At 40.5% G+C, this 23,578-nt stretch overlaps 1 protein-coding gene across 4 annotated transcripts in view; it reads left to right on the top strand.

Annotated features, from left to right (window-relative positions):
* GSAP (gamma-secretase activating protein) overlaps positions 1-23,578 on the top strand; it is an 85,587-nt gene that overhangs the window by 37,740 nt on the left and 24,269 nt on the right. For 3 of the 4 annotated variants that reach the window (XR_007121452.1, XM_047694650.1, XM_047694649.1), the window contains exons 13-19: positions 3,001-3,078; positions 4,775-4,852; positions 8,728-8,820; positions 8,960-9,177; positions 11,060-11,129; positions 11,742-11,824; positions 14,792-14,845. Coding sequence is in view for 3 of the 4 variants with exons in the window: in XM_047694650.1 (XP_047550606.1) it covers positions 3,001-3,078; positions 4,775-4,852; positions 8,728-8,820; positions 8,960-9,177; positions 11,060-11,129; positions 11,742-11,824; positions 14,792-14,845 (674 nt within the window). In the remaining variant the exon portion in view is untranslated. The remainder of the gene's footprint in view (positions 1-3,000; positions 3,079-4,774; positions 4,853-8,727; positions 8,821-8,959; positions 9,178-11,059; positions 11,130-11,741; positions 11,825-14,791; positions 14,846-23,578) is intronic. The other variant, XM_047694652.1, reaches the window with a different exon arrangement.

Raw genomic sequence — 23,578 nt, 5'->3', positions numbered from 1 at the left:
AGTCCTGCATTTTAGCATTTTATAGAGCCTTTAACAATGAGATAATTTCCCTTGGAAAACTTTGTCCATAATAGCTTTCATTGTCCAAATAGTTTCCCAAAGCCTAGCCAACTTTAAGATTTTTTTCTTCATCATTGATGAATATTTATTAAGCATTTCTTTTTGGATACACCATTAAGAGCATGCTTTGTTTTTTCAAACTGTGATTTCCCCCAACTTGTAAATAGCTACTAAATCATTATGGAAGAAGAATAATCTAACCTTTATAGCCAGATATAACTTCTTCGGCACAGCTTTATACATACTATCTCATTTAATTCTTATGTTGGAACAATATGAAGTAGGTTCTATATTTTATTTATTTACAGATGAGGAAACTGAGTTTTAAAGAATTTAATTATGTTGCCCCAGCTACATTTTATTTATTTTTAAAGTTTATTTACTTATTTAAGTAATCTCTACACCCAACAGGGGGCTCGAACCCATGACCCTGAAATCAGGAGTCACACACTCCACCAACTGAACGAGCCAGGCACCCTGGCTTAGACACATTTTAAAAATATTGATGCCTGGGGTGCCTGGGTGGCTTGGTCAGTTGAGCATCCGACTCCTGATTTCAGCTCAGGTCATGATGTCAGGGTTGTGAGATAGAGTCCAGTGTCAGACTCTGTGCTGGACATGGAGCCTGGTTCGATTCTCTCTCCTTCTGCTCCTCCCAGAGTACCCTCTCCCCCTTAAAAAAAAAATACTGATGCCTGGCCTGGGTCTTACCTTCAGAGATTCTGGTTCAGTTAGTCTAATGGGAAACTTGAGAATCTGTGAGTTCCAGGTGAGTTTAATGTACTCTCAAGGTTGAGAACCAGTGCTCCATTGCTGGGTTGTCCAATATGGTAGCCACTAGCTATATGGGGCCCTTCACATTAATTAAACAGAAGTTTCTCAGTCACAGTAGCTACATTCTAAGTGCTCAGTAGTCACCTGTGGCTGGTGGCTACCAATCTGGACAGCACAGATATAATACATTCCTATTATCAAGGAAAACACTATGGATGGGAGAAGCTTTGTAGAATCTGTGCACATCCCATGTCACCTTGCTGTGTCTTTATGTTTTTCCCTACTTTGGGCTTGGGAAAGGGAATTAAACCACAACCCCGTAGGAAATATTTGCTTATGAGACCTAAAGATGGCTCTTGGTAAATGTAATTGGATACATTTATTCTACACCTCACTTTAACTTTCTTCAAAACAAGAAGACTGATGCCCTCCATTCTTTAAAGGTTGGAGCATGGAGAAATTTGCTAGAATAGGGGATATAATCTTTATATTGTTGACATTTCATGTTCATGCCTCAGGATAGATTCCTACAAGAAGAATTTGGGTCAACAGATATGAATATATTTAAATCTCTGCAAAACTATGTTTCAGAGAGGTTGTACCAGTTCCCTCCTCTGTTATTTGAGAATGTTCTTCTTACTCGTCCCTTGACAGAATTGATTACCATTTTAAAAACTGTGCTAATATGAAAGGAAAAATACGGTGCCTTTAAAATTTTTTATTTTGTTATTACCAGAGAGGCTAAAGTTTTAAATGTTTGCTAAATATTCTTTCTCCTTGTAATCATAAAACATAAAAGAACAGGATAAAGCAATAGCTTTTCGCTGGTAGTATGTTCATGAAAGTAGTCAAAGTGGTACATGGAACTTTTTAAACTGTTATAATTACTATTTTTGTTTATACTTTAGTATAGTGTTACTTTGATTCTTAGTGAGTCTGCTGTAATTTTAAAGAGAAGTTATTATTGTGTACTCAGTAACCATAACAGTAATTTTACATCTAACAGAATTGTTACTATTTGTACCTGATAAAATTTTTCTTTTTTTGTTATTTTGCAACTAAGATATTGGAATTAAATGTACTTCTAACAATATGATGTGGTTTTAGAGGTTGTTAAAAATGGTCACAAATGATAAACGTTGTAACAGAACGTTCATTAATGTTGTTAAATAGCCTTCTTAGAGAAAATTGGCTTTTTTTTTTCTCTTACCACCATGATTCTTTGATAAAGGACCTAGTGAAGTATAACAGAGGAAATGTTGCTATTCACTGAAGTAGAGTAATGATTAAATTTACACAGCTACTTAATTTTGGCGCTGGGACTAGAACCCAGCTTTCTAGACTCTGGTCAATTTCCTTTCCACCCTGGGAATCTTCCACTTCAGGTAATAACATAAATGTTAGCACTGGAAGTATCAGTTTCGGCATAGTGCCCTCCATGGTAGGTCTTTGATGAGCACATCTAGTCTATGTGTCTAGTAACAGCTGCTAGAGATGATGGACATATCCCACCCATGTTCTAGAGTGCGTGAAGGCCAAGAGTGTTCTGGAGCCATGGGCTAAGCGAAGGTGGTCAGGGCTCATCTGGAAAGATCGCTGTGCCAGGAGCTCTCTCCTTTGCGCTTGGGCCAAGGGTCTCAGTGACCCAAATATGGATGGGTATGGGCCAACACACACTTGCTTTTACTGCCCCAGTTTGCCTTCCAATTCCAGATAGAAAAAAAAAGACTGGGAAGTGTCTGTAAAGAGGAGACACATTTTGGTAAGCTGGGATCTACATTAGTAATAGCCAGAAGGCAAGCTAAATAAGAGAGCAGGGCAATATATGTATATGAGAACCATCTCCTGACTCCCATGATTTCATATACAGGCGTAGATGTCTATTCATTTTCCTATCCTTTCCTATCCTTCAGTAGCTCACCACAGTGCATTACATTACTTATTACAAAATTTTTAAATTACATTACACGCGCAGTGTGTGCTGAGTAATTGTTGAACTGAAATTTCTCAGCGGCTTGTTAATAAACCGTTTCTAGAATTTGGGAAAAATCTATGAGGTCGATTGAGTCAGAACATCTAAAGGAAGAGAAGAAAGGTTAAGTGGCTTAGAAAACTTTTGTCTCTGATTCTTTTCAGCTCCACTAAATAATACCTTCTTCCTTCTAGGGACTTTGTGTGTATGTTACAGTCCGAAGTTTGCCTCTTGGGAAAAAATCACGTATTCAGTGTTTTACTTTCATAAAGGTACATGTCATTTATTCTTAATTTTTTATTTTTATGTAATCACTTTTTCCAAATAGTAGCAAGTTAGGTAAATTTTAAAGTCTTACTACCTTGTAATAAATTTTATCAGTACATTCTATACCTATATAATGCATGTTTCCTGAAGAAATTCACTAACGATGAATACAGTTCACCCTTGAACCACATGGATTTGAGTTGCGTGGATCCACTTACATTCAGGGTTTTTTTGAAAAAAAAAATACAGTATAGTACTGTAAATGTACTTTCTCTTCCTTATGATTTTTCTTAATAACATTTTCTCTCTTTTTTCTTTTTAAAATTTTTTTTACTGTGAGAATACAGTATACAATACATATAACATATGAAATATCTGTTAGTGGACTGTTTATGTTATCAGAAAGGCTTCTGGTTAGCAGTCGGCTATTAGTAGTTAACTTTTGACTCCCCCAAAACTTATACATGGATTTTTGACTGCTCAGGGGTTGGCACCCCTAACCTCCATGTCGTTCAAGGGTCAATTGTATTGACTTAGCTAATGTTTTTGTATTTTTTTGATGACCTATGTATTTTTCTAGGCCTATAGGTAGACCAATCCTTATGGACATATTTGTCCAAAGTATGTTTATTATTACTAGTTGGAAAACATCAATATATTTAACCTACAAGGTTACGGAGAGCTCTAGTTAAAAGCATCCATCATCTCAGATTTCAACAGGTCTTAGACCTAAGATACGTTTATTATGATTCACAGTTCTGCGGCCCAGGAAACTAGTGTGTCAGCAGTCAGCCTCAGGAGAGGAGTAAATGCCCAAGCTTTTCTAGTTCTAGTTCTCTAGTTGGCCAGTGTACCCTTTAAAAGTTTTAGTCTGAACCATGGTAAGGCACATTTATTTTGCTTGTTTAGTCCCTTAAAATTAGAATTTATATAATACATATGGTGGGTGAAATTATATTTAAAAATTTTTAAATTACAAAACAAACAAACAAAACTATGCCAGACCACACCAGAGTTTATTCTGCAGGAATGCCTAACATTACTTTCAGAAGTTAGAAATGCGGGTAAGAAAAGTTTAATACCTCAATAATGAAGAAACTGAAAGCAACTTCAGTAGACAGGCTTTAATAGCATAAGTTGGATTTTTCTTTTGTGGGAAGTTTTCATACATTTTTCTAATGATTAATATAATGGTTAAAACCATAAATAAAACTTCTCTGAAAGTTTTATTAAGGGTTACTGATTCTGACGAAGAGTTAGAACAATGGAGCGTGAAGCCCAATACCCTGAGATTAGTTGATAGTCTACTAAGTGACTGAGAGAAGTCTCAGGGGGTCTTGATGACGGCAAGAATGTGCAGTAAACTGTGGGGGCCAGTGAGCCACCTGTCTCCTCCACCTTTTGAATCCTGTGATAGATTCCTTCAGATCCTTCTGTCCCAGCACAACCCACCTTATAAGGTCTAATATTATGCGATAAGCCCAGAACGACTACTGGATCCTGATTGCACTGTGATCTACCTTCTGTGTGGTCTTTGGAGAGTGGTGGAGAACCGTGAAACCTAGAAGTCAGAGACCCTTGCTTTGTCAGTTTCACAGCTCCTAAATGTTGAGTATTACATAGAGTAATAGCCTTGGGTAGAATTCTGGTTCTTTGTTTCTTACCATTCTTTCCTTGGCTTCCTGTTCTCTCTCTCCACAGGGCACAGCAAGACCTTCACTGCTGCTCTAGGGAGTGTAGACTCACATGTGACTAAGGGCCTTACTTTTCTCAACCTTGGTGAGTGAGAGAGAGATGCGTCTCTGTTCTGACCCTCATTTCTAGTACATGTGATACTCAACCTTTTATATCTCATTTTCTTATCTGTGCACTCCATTTTCTCCCGCCCCTTTAGGACTTGGATTGGAATGACAGCCACTGACCTTTTAGAGGCCTAGGAGGGGAAGGGTTTCTCTGGAAACCTTGGCACCCCTAACTTCTCTGTTGTTCAAGGGTCAACTGGATTAAGTTAGTTAATATTCTCATATTTTTTCCTGACCTATATCTTTTTCTAGGCCAATCCTAATGGACATATTTGTGTCCCCCATTCAGATCAGCCTTTGGGGAGGGGATGCATCTCCCTCTTTAAAGAATCTAGGCTGTGAGCTTTCCTATGTGTTTTAGTAGTATTCCAAAAAAGCCATTTGTTAGTATAAAAATGATGACGGCCACCTTGGTGGCTCAGTCAGTTAGGTGTCTACCTTTGGCTCAAGTCATGATCTCAGCAACTTGGGATGGAGCCCTGTGTCCTTCTCCCCCCCCCCCCCCCCCGCTCATGCTCGCTTGCTTTCTGTCTCTCAAATAAATAAATAAATCTTAAAAAAAATAATGACAGTGTATGGGATGTTCCCTAAAAGCCTATGAGAAAAAATACATCATGTTGTCCCTTGATTCTAGAGAGGACAAAGATCTTTGAGAAATTCTCCATTCCCTGTTGTTAATTGCTAAGAGCTTCCAAGTCCTATAAAGGACTTACAAATCAGCTTAAATGTGTTGATTTTCATTGAGTAAATATGGTAAGGGAACTTGAGTGTTAGGTTTGAACATATTAATGGAGTCTATAATGAAGAAAATCAAGAAAGGGTTTATTGTACCAACCTACCGAAAGCCGCTTTTCCATGTCAGTTGGGATGAGGGGCACAAACAGGTTAGCAGAAGACTAACAGAACTATTAATTGCCTACCTATGGGACACGGCACAATATTCAAATAAGAAAAGCTTCAGGTTTACAGCACATGATTCTTTAAAATGTTCTCCTATTCCTGTTCCCCAGTCTGCCTGCTATCATGACAAAAGCTTAAGAAGGTATAATGTGAGGGAGCTGGGCAAATGAGAACAAAAATGACAAAGTTGATGGGGCGCCTGGGTGGCTCAGTGGGTTAAAGCCTCTGCCTTCGGCTCAGGTCATGATCCCAGGGTCCTGGGATTGAGCTCCACATTGGGCTCTCTGCTCAGCGGGGAGCCTGCTTCCCCTTCTCTCTCTTTCTGCCTGCCTCTCTGCCTACTTGTGATCTCTGTCTGTCAAATAAATAAATAAAATCTTTTTAAAAAAATGACAAAGTTGATAAAAAAAGATTTTTCTTTTGAACAATACTATAGATGAGGTGAGACAGTGAATGTGGAGTGGGCCAGTACGTGGTAAATGTTAACATGAGCTTTGAACCTGTGGGAAATTGCCTTAGAGAGGCCTGAGTCTACTGCTTCCTGTGGTAAGAGAGATAAATATAAGATTTCCTGGGTCTGAGACTTGATTCTTATCAGAGAATGCTGCATCAACATCCCATTTCAAGAGTGATGTGGGAAACTTTTCACTAAAAAAAAAACTTAGCATTTTGTCAGGTCAAAGGTAGCCTTCTTTTTTTCCCCCCCTGAGAATGACTCTAGAAAAGGGCAGGCATGATTTAATCTATGGTCTTCAGACTGTGGAGCCGGCAGAAATCCTAGAGCTTTGTAAAAATAGGCTCTTACATAAGTTGTCTTTCCTTCTTATACACATTTAGTCTTCTTGGCACAGAATTATACCCAAGCTTAAAACTACTCCAGAGGTAATTTTTATGACAACAGTATTGCTTTTGAGTGATGCCTTTTTTCCTATTAATTACATACAACTGTTCTGAATTATCACCCTATTAAAGGGGACTTATTTTGAATATTTTAATTAAAATATTAAAGAATAGAGTTTTAATGTTGATATTAAAGAATAAAGTTTTCCATGAACCCAGACACCTCTATATAAGAAGGATATATTTGTAAATAAAAGCTACCATTTAAAAAATGAGTATTATATGCTAAGCATGTTATTTCCATTATCTTGATCCTTACAATTCTGCTCGGTGATGTTATCCTCATTTTCATGATAATGAAACTGAGCTCAGGAAGGCTGAGGTCTGTGCCCAGTCTCCTTTTAGTGTCTCTTATCAGGGACACTGTGTTATTTTCTTATTGCTGCTATGACAAATTATCACAAATTTAGGGCTTAAAACAACATGAATGTTGTCTTTTGGTTCTGGAGGTCAGAATTCTGAAATGAGTTTTGAGGGGCTAAAGTCAAGGTGTGGGTAGAAATGGTTCCTTTTGGAGATTCTGGGGAGGAATTAATCCTTGGACAACCCCAGCATCTCGAGGCCGGCATTTCTTGGCTTGCGACCCCATCACTCCCATCTCTTTCATCCTCGAGTGATCTTCTCCTCTGTAGTCCAGTCTCCTTCTGCCTCTCTCCTGTAAACATATTTATGGTTACCTTGGGTCCACTTGGATACTCCAGGATACCCTCCGCATCTCCAGGATCCTTGATCTCATCTGCAAGGTGCCTTCCGTCACTTCAGGTGACATATTCACAGGCTCTGAGATTAGCATATGAACATCTTAGGGGGTCATCATTTGACCTACTATGGGCCCTGTTGGCATTTTCGTTGAGACAGTACTTCTTGTGTGAGAGTGTCCTGCACATTGAGGGATTTAAGGACCTTCGCCAAACGGCAGGAGGACTCCCCCTTCCACTGCAGTGATTGTGACAACTCCAAACAATCCTCATTGCCTTCCAAATGCCTTCTCTCGCAGGGACGTAGTTACCACCCTAGTTAACTGGTTAAATGCTAGGCTAGGAATTAATTTAGGTCATTTGATGCCTAACCCTTTCCTACTGTACTCTACTATATCATTATTTGTGTGTTTCTACTTAAGTGTTGCCACAACAAGAATATTATTGCAACCATTTGTGCTACTCTCATTAACATCGCTTGATCCCCAGGGACCAAGAGGACGCTTACTTAAGTCAGTGGCTTCCTCTGAGTCAGTTTTACATCCTCTTTTCTTTCCTCTTCCCCTGAATGCCTTCTATGCAAATAATTAACATGTATTTCTTTGCTTCTTAGGAAAAAAGAATCCAGCTGCCTCACTTACAATTTAAATATGTCATCTGTAGGACATTCACTGTTCTCGTGTGAAAGATTATTGGCAAGGGTTACTTCCACCTTCCCATTCTCCAGAAACCTATTTTTACACCTTGTCTCAATCTGTGTACGAGTGTTCTTCATACAAAATTATCGAGCACAGGGACTGTGAAGGTGTGAATTCTTATCAGTACTTCACCAAGTGTTAGAATGCCTGCAGAGATTGTTTTGATGAATATCAATTTAAGGGTTCTCTAAACAAAATGATGATGATAGTGATGACGACAATGAGTGGGCAAACATAGGAAACAAAATTTTAGAGGGTCTCCCAGCTGGCAGAAATGAGGAGGGAAATTCCCATCATAAGCTATTCCCAGACTATCAGATAAATAAATAATTTATATTGCTTGGTATTTTTTTTTTCTAATTTGCTTTTAGAGGTCATTTAGGTTCAAATAAAGCCACAATTCACTTAGACTGAAAATTCCAGATATCAGTTAAGAAAACCATGGCCAAATGTATGAAGACAACTAGCCACAGATAGGAACAAGTGAGATCTGGCGGGAAGATGAAATGTGCTGACATCAAACAGTTTACACTGATCAAAACTTTTGTGTTTTAAGAGGTTCAAAGACAAATAGGGATACTGTCAAGTTCTGGGCTTTATCTTTGCCTGTGCAACTCTTGTCACATACAGATAGTTTTTATTTTTCTCTTCTACAGAATATTACATGGCTGTTTACTTACCTGGTCATTTCTTTCATTTACTTAACATTCAACATCCGGACCTGATCTGCCACAGTTTATTTCTGACAGGTATGGCTGTGGTTTTCCCCTCATGAATGTGGTCCATTTGGGTTTGTCTTGACAATGTTTATGTTTGGGTGAGAGGGGTTTCTTTTATTTGCTGATCTCTCTTTCTTTTTCTTTTTCTTTTTTTTTCTTTTCTGGCCAGGAAACAATGAAGTGGTTGATATGCTACCTCATAGCCCTTTACAGTCACTATCAGGGTCCCTGGTACTGGATTGGTGTTCTGGAAAGCTCTATAGGGCAGTCCTCAACCAGTCCTATTTATTACAGTTCCTATGGAACACTCAGCTAGACTGTGAGAAGATGGCCGTGTTGCACTGTGTCCTCTCCTGTGGCCGAGACCCCCAGTTCCTGGAAGCCAAGGTGGTTATGTAGCTTCAAGTTAAAAAGATTGGCAAATAGACAACGCCAGCCGTCTATGTTTGTGGTTGAAATGAACAGATGTCATTTTCATTTGACATTAATTAGTTGACATAATTAGTTGACATTTATGGTCTCCGTTCTGATTTGAACATATTCTCTTCTCATGCTTCTTTTTATGGACCCTGACCAGACCTCAGACTGTGAGCATGTCTGTTGACTTCTCTCTTTTCAATACTGTGCCTACATGTTAGCTATATCAGTAACAATCCAAGAAAGTGCTCCATAAATAGGAAATAGCTTCTCAAATACCTACTTTTTCTCCTGGTCTCTATTTGGTGTATAGCATTAAAAGAAATAAAATCTGGTGTCCTATATTTATTACATTTTAATAAAGATTATTTATATTTCACAATTGAATTTATGAAGCACTTTCACACATTTTGTCATTTAATTTTACAGTTGTCCTGTGAAGTTGGAGATAGCCCTCTGTTAGACTTGATTGGGACCAATGGGTGGTTGGGTAATTGAAGAAAAGATACTTTATCTTATTTTAACCTAAAACAACAAACAAAAGGTGCATTTATTCACCTATCTTTTGATGTAGTTTAAGACCCTTTCTTTGTATATTAGCTGGTTGGAGTTCAAAATCACTTTTCTTACATAAAACCACTAGTAATGTGCTGTCTCTGACTTTTCTTCTTCCTTTTGTTCCTTAACCTTACTGTCTTCTTTTCTTTAACCCAAGGAGAGCCATATTTTAAAGATCTTTTCAAAAACAATCTGTATTTTTTTTAATCTTTTAAATTTTTTCTAATCTTTTAGAATTTTTTCTAATCTTTTACAGTTGTCTCACACTTAGATTTTTAAGTGAGTGTTTTAGATATGCCTTTGAGTCTTTCCAAAGTGTTCAACTTTTATTGACCAAACAACACTCTTTTTGAGTCCATATTTCATTCATCTATGGTAATATTTTATAAAATTACCTAACTGTGAAGAGAAGTATAACCAGCATGAATAGGTTTAGAAATGAAAACAACTGTTTCTTGGGATGCCGGGGTGGCTCAGTTGGTTAAGCATCTGCCTATGGCTCAGGTCACGATCCCAGGGTTCTGGGATCAAGTCCCACATCGGGCTCCTTGCTCAGCAGGAGCCTGCGTCTCCCTCTGCTCCTGCTCTCCCTGCTTGTGGGCGTGCTCTCTCTCTCACTCTCTCTCTCTCACACACACACACACACACACACACACTCTCACAAATACACAAAGCTTAAAAAACAACCACTTATTTATTGGTAGGAGCAGACATGTGAGAGTGCTCTGTGGCTCGGCAAGCCTCATGGTATACTTCAGTTCTAAGGCTGGGAACAAGGAGTTTCAGTCCGCCAGCAGGTGAGGATGGTTGTGGACACTGAGAGAGGTGTCGTTACAACCTGTGCTTGGGAGGACCGAGGTGATGCTCACCAAGGTTAAATGGTGTGCCGATGTTCACACGGATGCCTGAGCTGGATTCAAACCCAGTCTGCTGCCTTCGAGCTCTGAGGTGTGATTGGGTTTAGTTTTCTCCTCTATCCCCCAGCTCTTCACACTGGTACTTTGCTGTAACATGACCCACTCTAGCAAAAACAGACATGGGGTCGAAGAAGGCTTATTTGGATTTCAGCCAAGGATATTTATTTTAAAAATATATGTAAAATAGACCTGATTTATAAGACTCCTTAAACCACAGTCTTGCGTTACACGCCTTGAAGGGAAGTGAGTGTATTCTATGACAGTTCCAAAATAGATACAGAGTTTTAAAAAGATTCACATACATTTTGTACTTCTTCAGTGGTGGGGGCAGGGTGCAGATGTACATACCAACAGAATTGTCTTCTTATTTTTTAAAGCTTATTCAGTGGATTTCTGAGAACGTCTCTGCCTGCCATTCATTTGACCTCATCCAGGAATTTATAATTGGTAGGTCTTGCTGATGGTGCATATTAAGTTGAATCCTTGACCCTTTTGCTGGAGGGAAGGCAACAAATTGATAATGTCTCAATCTGTCAAAATGTTGGTTAGAAGCACCTTTTTTTTTTTTTTAACTCTGTTTCAGTCAGCAGCTAATTAAATTTCATTCTCCCATGGTCTTGTGTGAAGCTGTGACAGTTCAGAGACTGATAAGATACGATAAAATCTTGATTCTCTAACCTTATTAGTGATTTTTTCCTCCCAGTAAGATGTAAAAACTTTCTTAGTTCAGTTTTGTGTCCGCCATTTCTGTGTGAAGTAGTATAATGTCATCAGAAGTGCCAAATAATTTTTTTTTTTTAATTATTCTCATAGTAAAGAACAGAACCTGAACGTTTTATAAAGGTAGACCCTAACGGTTAGCCTTTTGAAGATAAGGATAAGGCAGTAAAAACTTTTTGGGGGTTTGCTTGCTTTGGTGAATTAACGGTGTCTACTGCCTTATTCTTCTTATTAAATCATGTCTTTCACCCATTAAAAATTATGTTTTACCAAAAAAAAAAAAATAAATCATGTCTTTCTTTCTTTTCTTTTTTTTTCTTCTTTCAAAAATCTACTCAGCTTCTTCATATTGGAGCATATATCCAGAGACAAGTAACATGGATAAACTTTTGCCATATTCCTCGGTGTTTGCTTGGGATACAGTAAGTTAACACTCTGTATTCTTTGTGTGATTAAAATTAAAATTAAAACTGACCCAGTTGTGGGTCAGTTGTGGGATATCCCTGTCACATGGCTGTGATTTCATTTGTCTATTTTTGACTGATAAGGATCTGAGTTGGAGTCTCCTGGCAGGAGAATAATTGTGAATCCGCTGTTAGCCAAAGGTAGTGATATAAAACAGGAGAATTAAAGGAGAAGGTACAGGATATGTGTTACTCTCCCTACTACTAAGCAGAATGAACCCTCTATCATCTTCAAAGGGTGTTTTACATTTTTTTTTTAGCGACTAGAGTAGACTAAAATATTTCTCAGGTTTTTATAAATGTGAATGATTGGGCCATTGCTGTTATTGTAAGCTGTTCTGTTTCCTAAGCAGATTTAACCCTTTTCCCAGCCTCATAAAGAAAATTTGTAATAACTGTAAAGCCTCAAAATCAGCAAAATTTAGTGATCTTAAGCAAATTCACTCCCTTCGACCTTTTCTTCCCCCTGGCCCTTCTTCCCAATTTTTCAATTAGGAAGTGCTGAGCTAAAATTTTGTTTGTTTTCTCTAGAACATGGTGCAGTAAACTGAGATTTGTTGGATCAAAAAGCAAAAACCCTGAAATAGGTTTCAGGCTTTCCCTGGGAAAGATTTTTTCTTTCATACTTAGGTGTTAGAATAACATGCTTAGTCCCAAGGCAGAGGTTAGTATCAAAAAGGCATTTAGAAAAATAAATGGAATTTAGGTAACACAAACATAGGAAAATAAGTACTGGGATGAATCGTGACACTTGACCGTTTTGTATTTAGACTATCTAAATAGAGTCAGGTATGTGTGATTAATTTCTAAATGTTTGGTATACACAGCGGTAGTTATCCTAAAGGCCCTTCTGTCTTTGACTGTTAAGGATTGTTAAATGTTCTTGCCTTGCTGTCGAGTAACAAGGGAAAGACAGCTCGTCTGTCCGTTCTCCAAACCCTCACTGTTTGCTTTGAGAACTCTTGTGAACATACACACAGCGTCTATGGGGATGGGGCAGGAAGTCTGCAGGTTAAACCACGGGGAGTCAGGAAATGTACCTCTCTGTTTTCTTCCCTCACCACCCAGCCCTGTCATCCTCCATTTCCGTGTCTGGGAGGAGGGGACCAGGAACCCCTGTAGTTCCCAGGGTTGTGTTTAAAGATGGAGCATGTGTTAGCTGGATAGCATTCGAGGGGCTCTTTTGGGAGGCAGCTCCTTACTTTTGCATTTCTCATGACCATGGGGCCAAGGAGCTGTTGTAGACCTACAGAGTGAGGTCAGGAAGTCCTGTGAGAGTATAATCTAAAAAAACCCACAGTCCTAACCACCATCTACTGAGCTGCTTTTAGGGTTTACCATGTTGCTCTAAACTTCAGGGTGTTGGTTACCTTTAAAGGTCTCTTCTAATCCTGAAATTCTGAGTCCCTGCTTCTCTTTAGCAATGATGTCCACCATTTGCCTTTTCTTTTCCTAATCTACAAATCCTCTTATTTTTATCCTTTAATAAATCCTTGCTAGGATTAAAAAAATTAGTAATATCATACTTCTGTATGGAGACAGATTATTTCTGTAAATAATTGAATTGGATTTTTTAAGATACTAGAACATATGGTGCTCTTACATATAAATAACCCTGAATTATGCTTTGCAAACAATTAGCCTTGTTATTCTTATTTTAAGATGCCATCTATAACCTAAAGCTATAGTGAAATTTTAATGCTTTTTTGAAGTATCTTTTCTTACCAAGTAGTGGTGAGTGAAACACAAAATACATTCTTAACACAGGCTTTCAGTGGTCACAATGGACAACTCGGTTGCTTGAATATTCTGGAAATTTATTTCTGCATTTCTGTGGTGCCCCTTTCCACAGGAATATTGTATGTCAGTAAAAATCTAGTACATTTGAGTTCTAAACAAACACGAGATTTTATTTCTACAGAACACTTTCAAAGTTATTTCGTCTACCCTTTTTTTTAGAAAATAAAGGATAAATTCACTAGTTGAGAGGCTTATCTACACAGTTAATATAGAAACACACTTCCAAAATGAACGAATGAGGGGCCATTTTGGAAGTTTATATTTCTATTGAAATTTTTGTTTTAATGCTCACAGTGTTATAATTTGGATTTCCGGATACAGATTTTACACCTTTCATATTTGCCATGGTGATACCGCTGCATCAACTCTTTTTTTTTTTTTTTTTAAGATTTTATTTATTTATTTGTCAGAGAGAGAGAGAGCACAGGCAGACAGAGTGGCAGGAAGAGGCAGAGGGAGAAGCAGGCTCCCTGCTGAGCAAGGAGCCCGATGTGAGACTCGATCCCAGGACGCTGGGATCATGACCTGAGCTGAAGGAAGCTGCTTAACCAACTGAGCCACCCAGGCACCCCACCGCTGCATCACCTCTTTATGGGGATCTTTTATTTTTGAAATTATGGTAGAGGATGAGGTGAAGGAAAATTTTCCATTAAATTCAAAAAAGAACCCCACTAATCTTGGTTCCTTCTTGGGAGGCAGGGGCCAACTATAATATAATACATTTAAGCAAAAGAGAAGAAGTGGGAGAAAGGAGCAATAAACAGAGAAGGGACATGTCCCCCTTATTATTACATTTGATAATGCATGTGTAATTTGCCTCGTTTGTTCTTAATTGGAAATGTGTAAATAATATACTAGTTGCTCTGTATTCCTAATAGTCTTCTCCTTTCCTTCAGAGATTGGTCCTCTATTGTAATCATGACTTGAAAGAATAGTTCCCTTCTCAAGGCAAGAGATGGGTTGGTTCACTGCTATTTATAAACCATAAGGTTTATTTAAAGTAGAGATGAGCAAACTGGGAGCTGCCCTCAGCTTCTGTCTGTGCAGAAAACACTTCCTGAAGGCTCAAGCTTGTGGTGGTTGATACGTTTAGCAGTCCTGTGTGTGTGTTTTTCCCCACCATAGGAAATTCCTGGAATAACCCTTGTGACGGAAGAGATCCCATTGCCTTTCATGAAGGTAAGTCCTTCCAGGGAGAGACAAAAGCACACGGTGCCTGGCTTCCTTGCTGGCCTCCACACTCAACGAGAGCTCCAGCTCTCTGTGTCAAGGACTATGGTGGTTCCCAAAGGACTTGTAGACTGTCAGCGGGAGGATGGGAGCAAGGGGTAGGATTAGTTCTTGAGAAAATCCTTCCTAAGGGGTTGAGTCGTCTGTGAGGATAATATTAGGGCAATTCTTAGGAATATTCTTTGGAGAGGGAAGTTTTCTGAAGACAGAGAGTTATGGGGATCAACCTAAACCACACAGGACTCGTCTTTTCCACGGCGCCTCCAACCAGTCCACATTGGAGTTCTTACAGACTGTGCTTAGAGAACCCTCCGCACGCACACGCACAAACACGCACACACACACACAGCCTTAAACCCATTAAGTAACCTGGGCTGAGATTATCTAATTTCCTTCTGGTTCTAAGAACAGCTTTTCTGTTTCTCAAAAGTGACCTCCGCTGCCTCCAAAAGCGGTCTCTGTGAAGCTTCTGCACACCTCCTTCCTGCCGCTAAGGGGTAGCTATTAGTGTCTTTTTGTAATCTGGTGGTTTCAGAAGGGCTTCTGAGCACAATAGGGAGAACGGGGTGGGGTGGGTGAGTAGAAAAGAATGTGTGTGTAGTTAAAAACTGGAGAGTATTTTAGCTGTTTCCTTGAAGCTCCTTTGTTGTTTCTGGCATCGCCTCCTGTTAATTATAGCTTGGTGTGTAGTGGGAAATCTCAGCATTTGGTAGCAGGCAGCTTGCTGTGCTGCCGCTCTCTTATTTACATTTAATTCTTTTTGGATCCACGGAGGGCAGGCTGGGCCTGGGCAGCCTGGGGAAAGCAGAAAGCCGTGAGGTCTGAGGTCCCAGTGATGCACTGGGAGTGGGAGAGGGCCGACTGGGGCAGGTTTGATGGTTCTGGGTTTTGGTCCTAAGAAGGGTCCTTCAGGGAGACGGAAAGGTGATGGTTCTGGGCCACAGCCGGGACCACTGTGAAGCCCCCCAAAGGGAGAAAGAGGAAGGGGAAAGAAAGGTTTGATTAATAGCTGAAAATGTTCTTATTAAGAGCCTCCCTCCTTTCCTTGTACTGTTTCTGCTTTTATCATGAGTCCTACCAAACCCATAATGTGTGAAACCGGTGAAGAGAGTTTTATTTATTTATTTTTTAAAGGTTTTATTTATTTGACAGAGAGTGAGAGAGAGCACAAGCAGGGGAAATGGCAGGCAGAGGGAGAGAGAAGCAGGCTCCTCGCAGAGCAGGGGGAGCCCAATGTGGGGCTCAATCCAGGACCCTGGGATCATGCCCTGAGCCAAAGGCGGAAACTTAACCAAACTGAGCCACCTGGAGCCTAGTGAAGAGAATTTTAAGGAGAAAGTAGTGTCACCCATAATTCTCTACAGTTCCTAACGAATCAACTTTCAGTTTTACCCCCATTTCCTCTAGCCTTTGTCATAGGAAGGCATAGCAGTGACAGCCATCCAGAGAGATTTTTTTTTTTTTTTAAGATTTTATTTATTTATTTGACAGACACAGGGAGAGAGGGAACACAAGCAGGGGGAGTGGGAGAGGGAGAAGCAGGCTTTCTGCCACTGAGCAGGGAGCTGGACTCGGGGCTCAATCCCAGGACCCTGGGATCATGACCTGAGCTGAAGGCAGATGTTTAATGACTGAACCACCCAGGTGCCCCCATCCAGAGATACTTAACAAAGATTGCCAGTTACATCAGTTTTCATGCTGCTGTGTGAGCTTTGTAATTATGACCTCTAAAGGCTCCAGAGGATTCTGCTGGGTTGTTGTGTCCTAATGAATCATTTTTCTGTTTTGAGACATTTAGTTTGTCTCCAGCCCCCATTTTAAAAAAAATGCAATTAAAAATAATGTTACAGTGAATATTTTTATCTAGATGGTTTTTCTTTTGATTTATCCTCCAAGGTTAAATGTCCAGGAGTATTGCTGGGCGAAAGACTGTGACAGTTTTGAAAGCTTTTGATTCTTATTGCCAAATTGGATACTCAAAAACAAAACGAAACAAACAAAAAAAACGTTGTGATTAACTCACAAGGAATTTATGGGTTTATCAGTTTTACTACAACCTTATCACCATTGTATATTTTCATTTTATTTATTTTTTTAAGACTTTATTTATTTATTGAATAGAGAGAGAGAGATCACAAGTAGGCAGAGCAATTGGCAGAGAGGGGGAAGCAGGCTCCCTGCCGAGCAGAGAGCCCAATGCAGGGCTCGATCTTAGGACCCTGAGATCATGACTTGAGCTGAAGGCAGAGGCCTAACCCACTGAGCCACCCAGGTGCCCCATGTATTGTCATTTTAAAAATTAATATAAAAGACTGATGTGAAGATTTCCTTAATTTTTTACCCAGTGGCTTATTCTAAAATATGATTTGACTTCGCTTAGGAACAAAGTGGCTTATTTTTGCACCTTTTTTTCTTTTTTCCTATTTGTGTGTCTGTATATTTGTGTGTAAAATGATGCTTTTTTTATTATTCAAGTTTTTTTCTCTCCTAATATTCACTGTGCATCTCACTTTTTTTTTCCTTTCCCCTAATGACCTTTGACATCTGGCCCTGCAGACTGATGTTTCCCATCAACCATTCCCAGACATTCTTGGGAGCTCCTGTACTGCTCCCCCATGTGTCTGCATGCCAAGAGGAAGTGTTACACAGCACACATTTGAACTGTAGATCTCTTGACGACCTTGTCCACGCAGACGCAATCTGTCAGGGAAGGCAAAGATATGCTACTGGAATGGGCCTTGAACTCTGGAAGAGATGGTACTAGATTTGGTTTGTCCAGCTCCCCAATCCCTACCCCAGTCCCTCAGCATGGGAGACACAGGACACCTGGCTCTGATCTTTCTCATTTGTTTCCCCATTCCTCTTTGCACAATACTCCTCACTAGAAGCCGCTGCCTTTGACCTACTTCTTCTACCCCAAGTCCCAGCTTCATAATATTGTGATGGGCCTGTTTGCGGCGGGGGGGGGGGGGGGGGGGGCATGGGGGGCCCACCCCACCCTCAGCCCCTCCCTCCCTCCCCTCCCGCAGTTACAAGACTGCTCTCTCCGTGCTTACTCAGCTACAGGAGTTGGCTCTGAGTACCTCTGACCCGAATCACGAGTTACTTTTTGAATGAATGCACGTTTGCTGCCAGACTTTCCATGAGGCCCCAGGGATCCTTATTTACTCTCACCACACTCGCTTTGCTCCTTGGTAGATGACTGCCCTGATAAGAAGTCGGGAGAGGGAAAGGCAAAGCGAAGGTGGAAAAGCACCTTCTTCCTGCTCTCTCTGCAAAGAGTTCTCCCGTGGAGTACTTTACAAATGTTTAGTATAGGAATATGCAATTTAACTTGGCATACACCAGTTGAATTAGCACTTAATCACCTGAAAGACTAGTGGCTTCCTTACTTTATAAAATGGTTTCCAGAAGAATTTTAAACAGTGAAACAAGTAGTATACTGAAACAAGTTCCTTGCCTTCAAAGCAATGTTATCAAGAGTGTCCTTCCCAGGAATGATTTTAGCCCTTCATAAAACATGGATTTCTCTAGGGAAGTGGAAACTTTCTTCTTGAAAGCTTTAAAATTACCCTTGATTTTCTAGTGAGAAGAGAAACTATTTGGGGCGCCTGGGTGGCTCAGTGGGTTGAAGCCTCTGCCTTCAGCTCAGGTCATGATCCCAGGATCCTGGGATTGAGCCCCGGGTCAGGCTCTCTGCTCAGCAGGGAGCCTGCTTCCCTTCCTCTCTCTCTGCCTGCCTCTCTGCCTACTTGTGATCTCTGTCTGTTAAATAAATAAATTTTTTAAAAAACCACACAAAAAAACCTGACCGCAGGAAGCCCATGAAGATTAGGAAATACATGGAAACAATCACTTACTGGAATATAATGATAAAAGGTGAATGAGCATGCCCCCAATGGGGAAATGGGAGTATGTTCATGTGTTGTTTTTTTTTTTTAATTTTTTTATTTTTTCAGCATAACAGTATTCATTATTTTTGCACCACACCCAGTGCTCTACAATACCCACCACCTGGTGCCCCCAACCTCCCACCCCCCACCCCTTCAAAATTCTCAGATCGTTTTTCAGAGTCCATAGTCTCTCATGGTTCACCTCCCCTTCCAATTTCCCTCAACTCCCTTCTCCTCTCCATCTCCCCTTGTCCTCCATGCTATTTGTTATGCTCCACAAATAAGTGAAACCATATGATAATTGACTCTCTCTGCTTGACTTATTTCACTCAGCATAATCTCTTCCAGTCCCGTCCATGTTGCTACAAAACTTGGGTATTCATCCTTTCTTTTTTCTTTTTTCTTTTTTTTTACAGCTTTATAAACATATATTTTTATCCCCAGGGGTACAGGTCTGCGAATCGCCAGGTTTACACACTTCACAGCACTCACCATAGCACATACCCTCCCCAGTATCCATAACCCCACCCCCCTCTCCCAACCCCCTCCCCCCATCAACCCTCAGTTTGTTTTGTGAGATTAAGAGTCACTTATGGTTTGTCTCCCTCCCAATCCCATCCTGTTTCATTTACTCTTCTCCTACCCCCTCGACCCCCCATGTTGCATCTCCTCTCCCTCATATCAGGGAGATCATATGATAGTTGTCTTTCTCCGATTGACTTATTTCGCTAAGCATGATACCCTCTAGTTCCATCCACGTCGTCGCAAATGGCAAGATTTCATTTCTTTTGATGGCTGCATAGTATTCCATTGTGTATATATACCACATCTTCTTTATCCATTCGTCTGTAGATGGACATCTAGGTTCTTTCCATAGTTTGGCTATTGTAGACATTGCTGCTATAAACATTCGGGTGCACGTGCCCCTTCGGATCACTACGTTTGTATCTTTAGGGTAAATACCCAGCAGTGCAATTGCTGGGTGTTAGGGTAGTTCTATTTTCAACATTTTGAGGAACCTCCATGCTGTTTTCCAGAGTGGTTGCACCAGCTTGCATTCCCACCAACAGTGTAGGAGGGTTCCCCTTTCTCCGCATCCTCGCCAGCATCTGTCATTTCCTGACTTGTTAATTTTAGCCATTCTGACTGGTGTGAGGTGATATCTCATGGTGGTTTTGATTTGTATTTCCCTGATGCCGAGTGATATGGAGCACTTTTTCATGTGTCTGTTCACGTGTTTTTTAAGCCAGACATCTTTAGTTTCGTTTTATAAAGTAAGGAAACCTTTTAGTCATTTGTTTAGATTACTGTCTGACCCAGACACTGGGAAGGCTAGGGAGACTTAAGAGCCCTTCCCACTTACATCCCATCAGAAGTCACTGTGTTAAGTCAAGTGTCTATCAGGGGGTCTCAGTGCCCCTGAGCACTTGGGAATACAATCATTGGCACCTGGGCTCTTCTCCAGAGACTTGTTCATTTAATTATGCTTCTTCACTTACAAATTGTTTTAAGAATACAGTTTTAATTGGGCAGAGCATGAGTGTTATTGATTGCTTTGTGAAATAAAAAAGACTTTTTTCCTTGACCCTCCCAATACAGACATACAGACAACTACTGGCATTTAAATACAAGTTTTGTTACGGATCCAAAGTATCAACAAAATTACAATGCAATACCTTACAATTTTGTAAAAAAAAAAAAAAAAAAAAGGATTGTTGCTTTGATAACAATGTAGTACCAGAAATGTCCATTGGTGATGTGGGAAATACTGATTTTGCAAAGTGCAGTTGGTACATATGTGATACTATGATATAACTAGAAATGTACATTTGGTCTTCATCCATGACTCCTGGCACGGAGTTCCTAAAATCCTTGTAATTTCCTAAGTGATAAGAGCTACCGGGACATCTTTTGTTATATTCAGTGTTTGTTCCCAGTTCCTGAAATAGCACAAAGGTGAAAAGAATGTCTTTTGTAATTCATAGCAAGCCCCTTTCAGCTACACCTGAGTTATGTTAATAAGGTGATTTTTTGGAAAGCACCTAAAACTGGGGGCTAGTTGCCTAAAGAACCAAACCCGTGATTAGAAGGTTGGAACTTCCAGGCCACCCCCCAACCCCCCCCACCCCGCCACCCCCGGCTCTGGAGGTAAGGGAGAATGGCCAGGATTTGAGTTCAGTCACTGGTGGTCAGTGATTTAATCAATCCTGCCTAAGTCATGGAGCCTCCATAAAGAACTCTTACTGAAAGAGTTTGGAGAGCTTCTGAGATGCTAAGGTGTGGGAGGACAGTGTCCCTCAGGAGCCAGTGGAAACTCTGAGCCCTTTCCCACATGCCTGGTTCTGTCCATCTCTTCCATCTGGCAGTTTCCTCTGTTGTATCCTTTTACAATAAGCCAATGTATAATACGTGAACTGTTTTCTTGAGTTCTGTGAGCTACTCTAGTGAACTGTCAAACCCAAGGAGGGGGTCTTGGGAACCTCCAATTTATAGGCAGCTTATGGGATCCAATGCTGTCTCCAAGTAGGTAGTGTCCAAATTGAGTTAAATTGTAGCAGACCCAGCTTGGTGGTGGAGAATTGGTTGATGTATGTGGTGTTGGGGGGAACTTCCACACTTGGTGGCCAGAAATGACATCTTCTGGGAGTAGATTATTGTAGTAGAAAAACAAGTATTTCTCTACAATGTATTTTCTGGGACAGTGAGTTATGGCAAGTTCAGTTAATATTGTCAAACATAATTTTATGATGGTACAAAGAAATATTATTTCTTAGAAACAGAGCACCAGGCTGGTATAGTCATTCCTGTCATATCTACAGAGATGGGGGTTCCTTCAGTTAATATCTCAAATGATGAAATTGAGACCCAGCCACTAGCTTGTGCTGCTGTTCTTCACAGGTTTGGTTGGAGATGTACTGTTTAATGCTTAAGGTTGAAAGGAGAGAAATGTCTTCCCGTTGGCTTTCTTAGGGCATATGCTGGTTATGAGATGGACAGTTTAGAACCATTTTTAGTGGTTACATTAAAAATGCAGCCCATTAAAAATGGCTAAGAGAGGGTCTCTGGGGTGGCTCAGTCACTTAAGCACCTGACTTCAGATCAGGTCATGATCCCGGGGTCCTGGGATCAAGCCCCCCATCTGGGTTCCTGCTCAGCAGGGAGCCTGCTTCTCCCTCTTCACCTTCCCCTGCTTGTGCAGGCTCTCTCTCTCTTAAATAAAATCTTTTTTTTTTTTTTTTTTTTTTTTTTAAATGGGTAAGAGAACTACCCAGCTGGGCAAAGAGGAGAGATTGTATTTTTCTAGATATGGGGAAGAAAGAGGTGTTAATTTATGAATAGGAGAATTGGCACTTGCCACATGTGGTCACCTTTGGGTTCCAGTCACTGGTCCTCTGTATGGATCTGACAGTCTGCTCAGAGCATTTGGGCTTAGTAAATGGTGCTTTGCTAGTTTCATGGACACACAGGTGGCTGTATTTTATTCTGTCTGTGCTAGAGGTAGGGGGGTCACTGTGCTTTTCTGGGCTGCAAACAGAAGTTGATGTTGAGATGGAATCCACTGAACACCCAAACTGGATTGATGCTTTTATTTCTGCTAGTTGAGCCCTGGAGTCAAGAGTAAGGGTTTTCTCTGAGTTGGGCTTTTCTCCTCTAAGAAGTTGAGGGTTAATCAGATGTAGGACCAAGGCCAGAGGGCTTTTTAGAAATGAAAGGCAGATATTTTTTATCTCCTAAAATCAACTAGCAACCGAAATCAAAGATGGGGAACAATCCCTTAATATATAACCCTCTGGTCCTTCTGTTCAATTAATAGTTTTGATGGGTTTCATTCAGTAAATATTTCCTGTCCTCCTAAGAGGCAAAATGAGATTCTTTTTTTTTTTTTTTAAAGTAATCTCCACACGGAGATTACTTAAATCTTGAAACATGGGGCTTGAACTCACTACCCCGACATCAAGAGTCACGGCAACCCAATTGTTCAAGAAGAGACTTGGGATAATTTCCCTTCTTTCAAAATCAAACTTTAAAACTCCTCCTTGTAGGGCGCCTGGGTGGCTCAGTGGGTTAAGCCGCTGCCTTCGGCTCAGGTCATGATCTCAGGGTCCTGGGATCGAGTCCCACATCGGGCTCTCTGCTCAGCAAGAAGCCTGCTTCCCTCTCTCTCTCTCTCTCTGCCTGCCTCTCCGTCTACTTGTGATCTCTCTCTCTGTCAAATAAATAAATAAAAAATCTTTAAAAAAAAATAAAAATAAAACTCCTCCTTGTGCAGGAAAACACTTCTGGGGCTCCCTTGAGAGTCTGATGGCTTCTTACACCAGCATCTCCCAGAAGTAGCTACATTCATGAGTATTTTCTTATAAAATATTTTAAGGCTTATGCGCTCTCCTGAAGTAGACTGCAGTGTGCTTCTTGGGCTCTTACTTTATGTCGATGCCGTTGTCCCCGATGAGCCCAGTGTTCAGTTCACGAGTTCCGTAAGTACTAACTGACGATACAGGAGTGTTTTTTGTGCTCCCAGGTGGACTGTTCGGATGTGATTGTAATGCTTCCGCTCCCTCTTCCCCCCATTCTGTGTTCAAGCATCTACAATTCGATCTCGGAGCTTCTTTAATTCTCTGGGTGAATAAGCAGTCGGGTGTTACCTTGACATTTGCCATCCATCCTGGATTGGCTCTAACCTCCTCTTTAACCCCATCTCCTATTAATCAACAACACAATCACCCATTCTCAGGCAGCTGGTTCTTCATCAGCCTGTAAGCCAGAGGCACGAAGGCAAGGAAGACACGTG

This window comes from Lutra lutra, chromosome 11 (assembly GCF_902655055.1).
Source record: "Lutra lutra chromosome 11, mLutLut1.2, whole genome shotgun sequence".
In the NCBI taxonomy this organism is placed as follows: Eukaryota; Metazoa; Chordata; class Mammalia; order Carnivora; family Mustelidae; genus Lutra; species Lutra lutra.
Note: the sequence above shows the minus strand (reverse complement) of the source record. Positions and strands in the feature narration are given on the sequence as shown.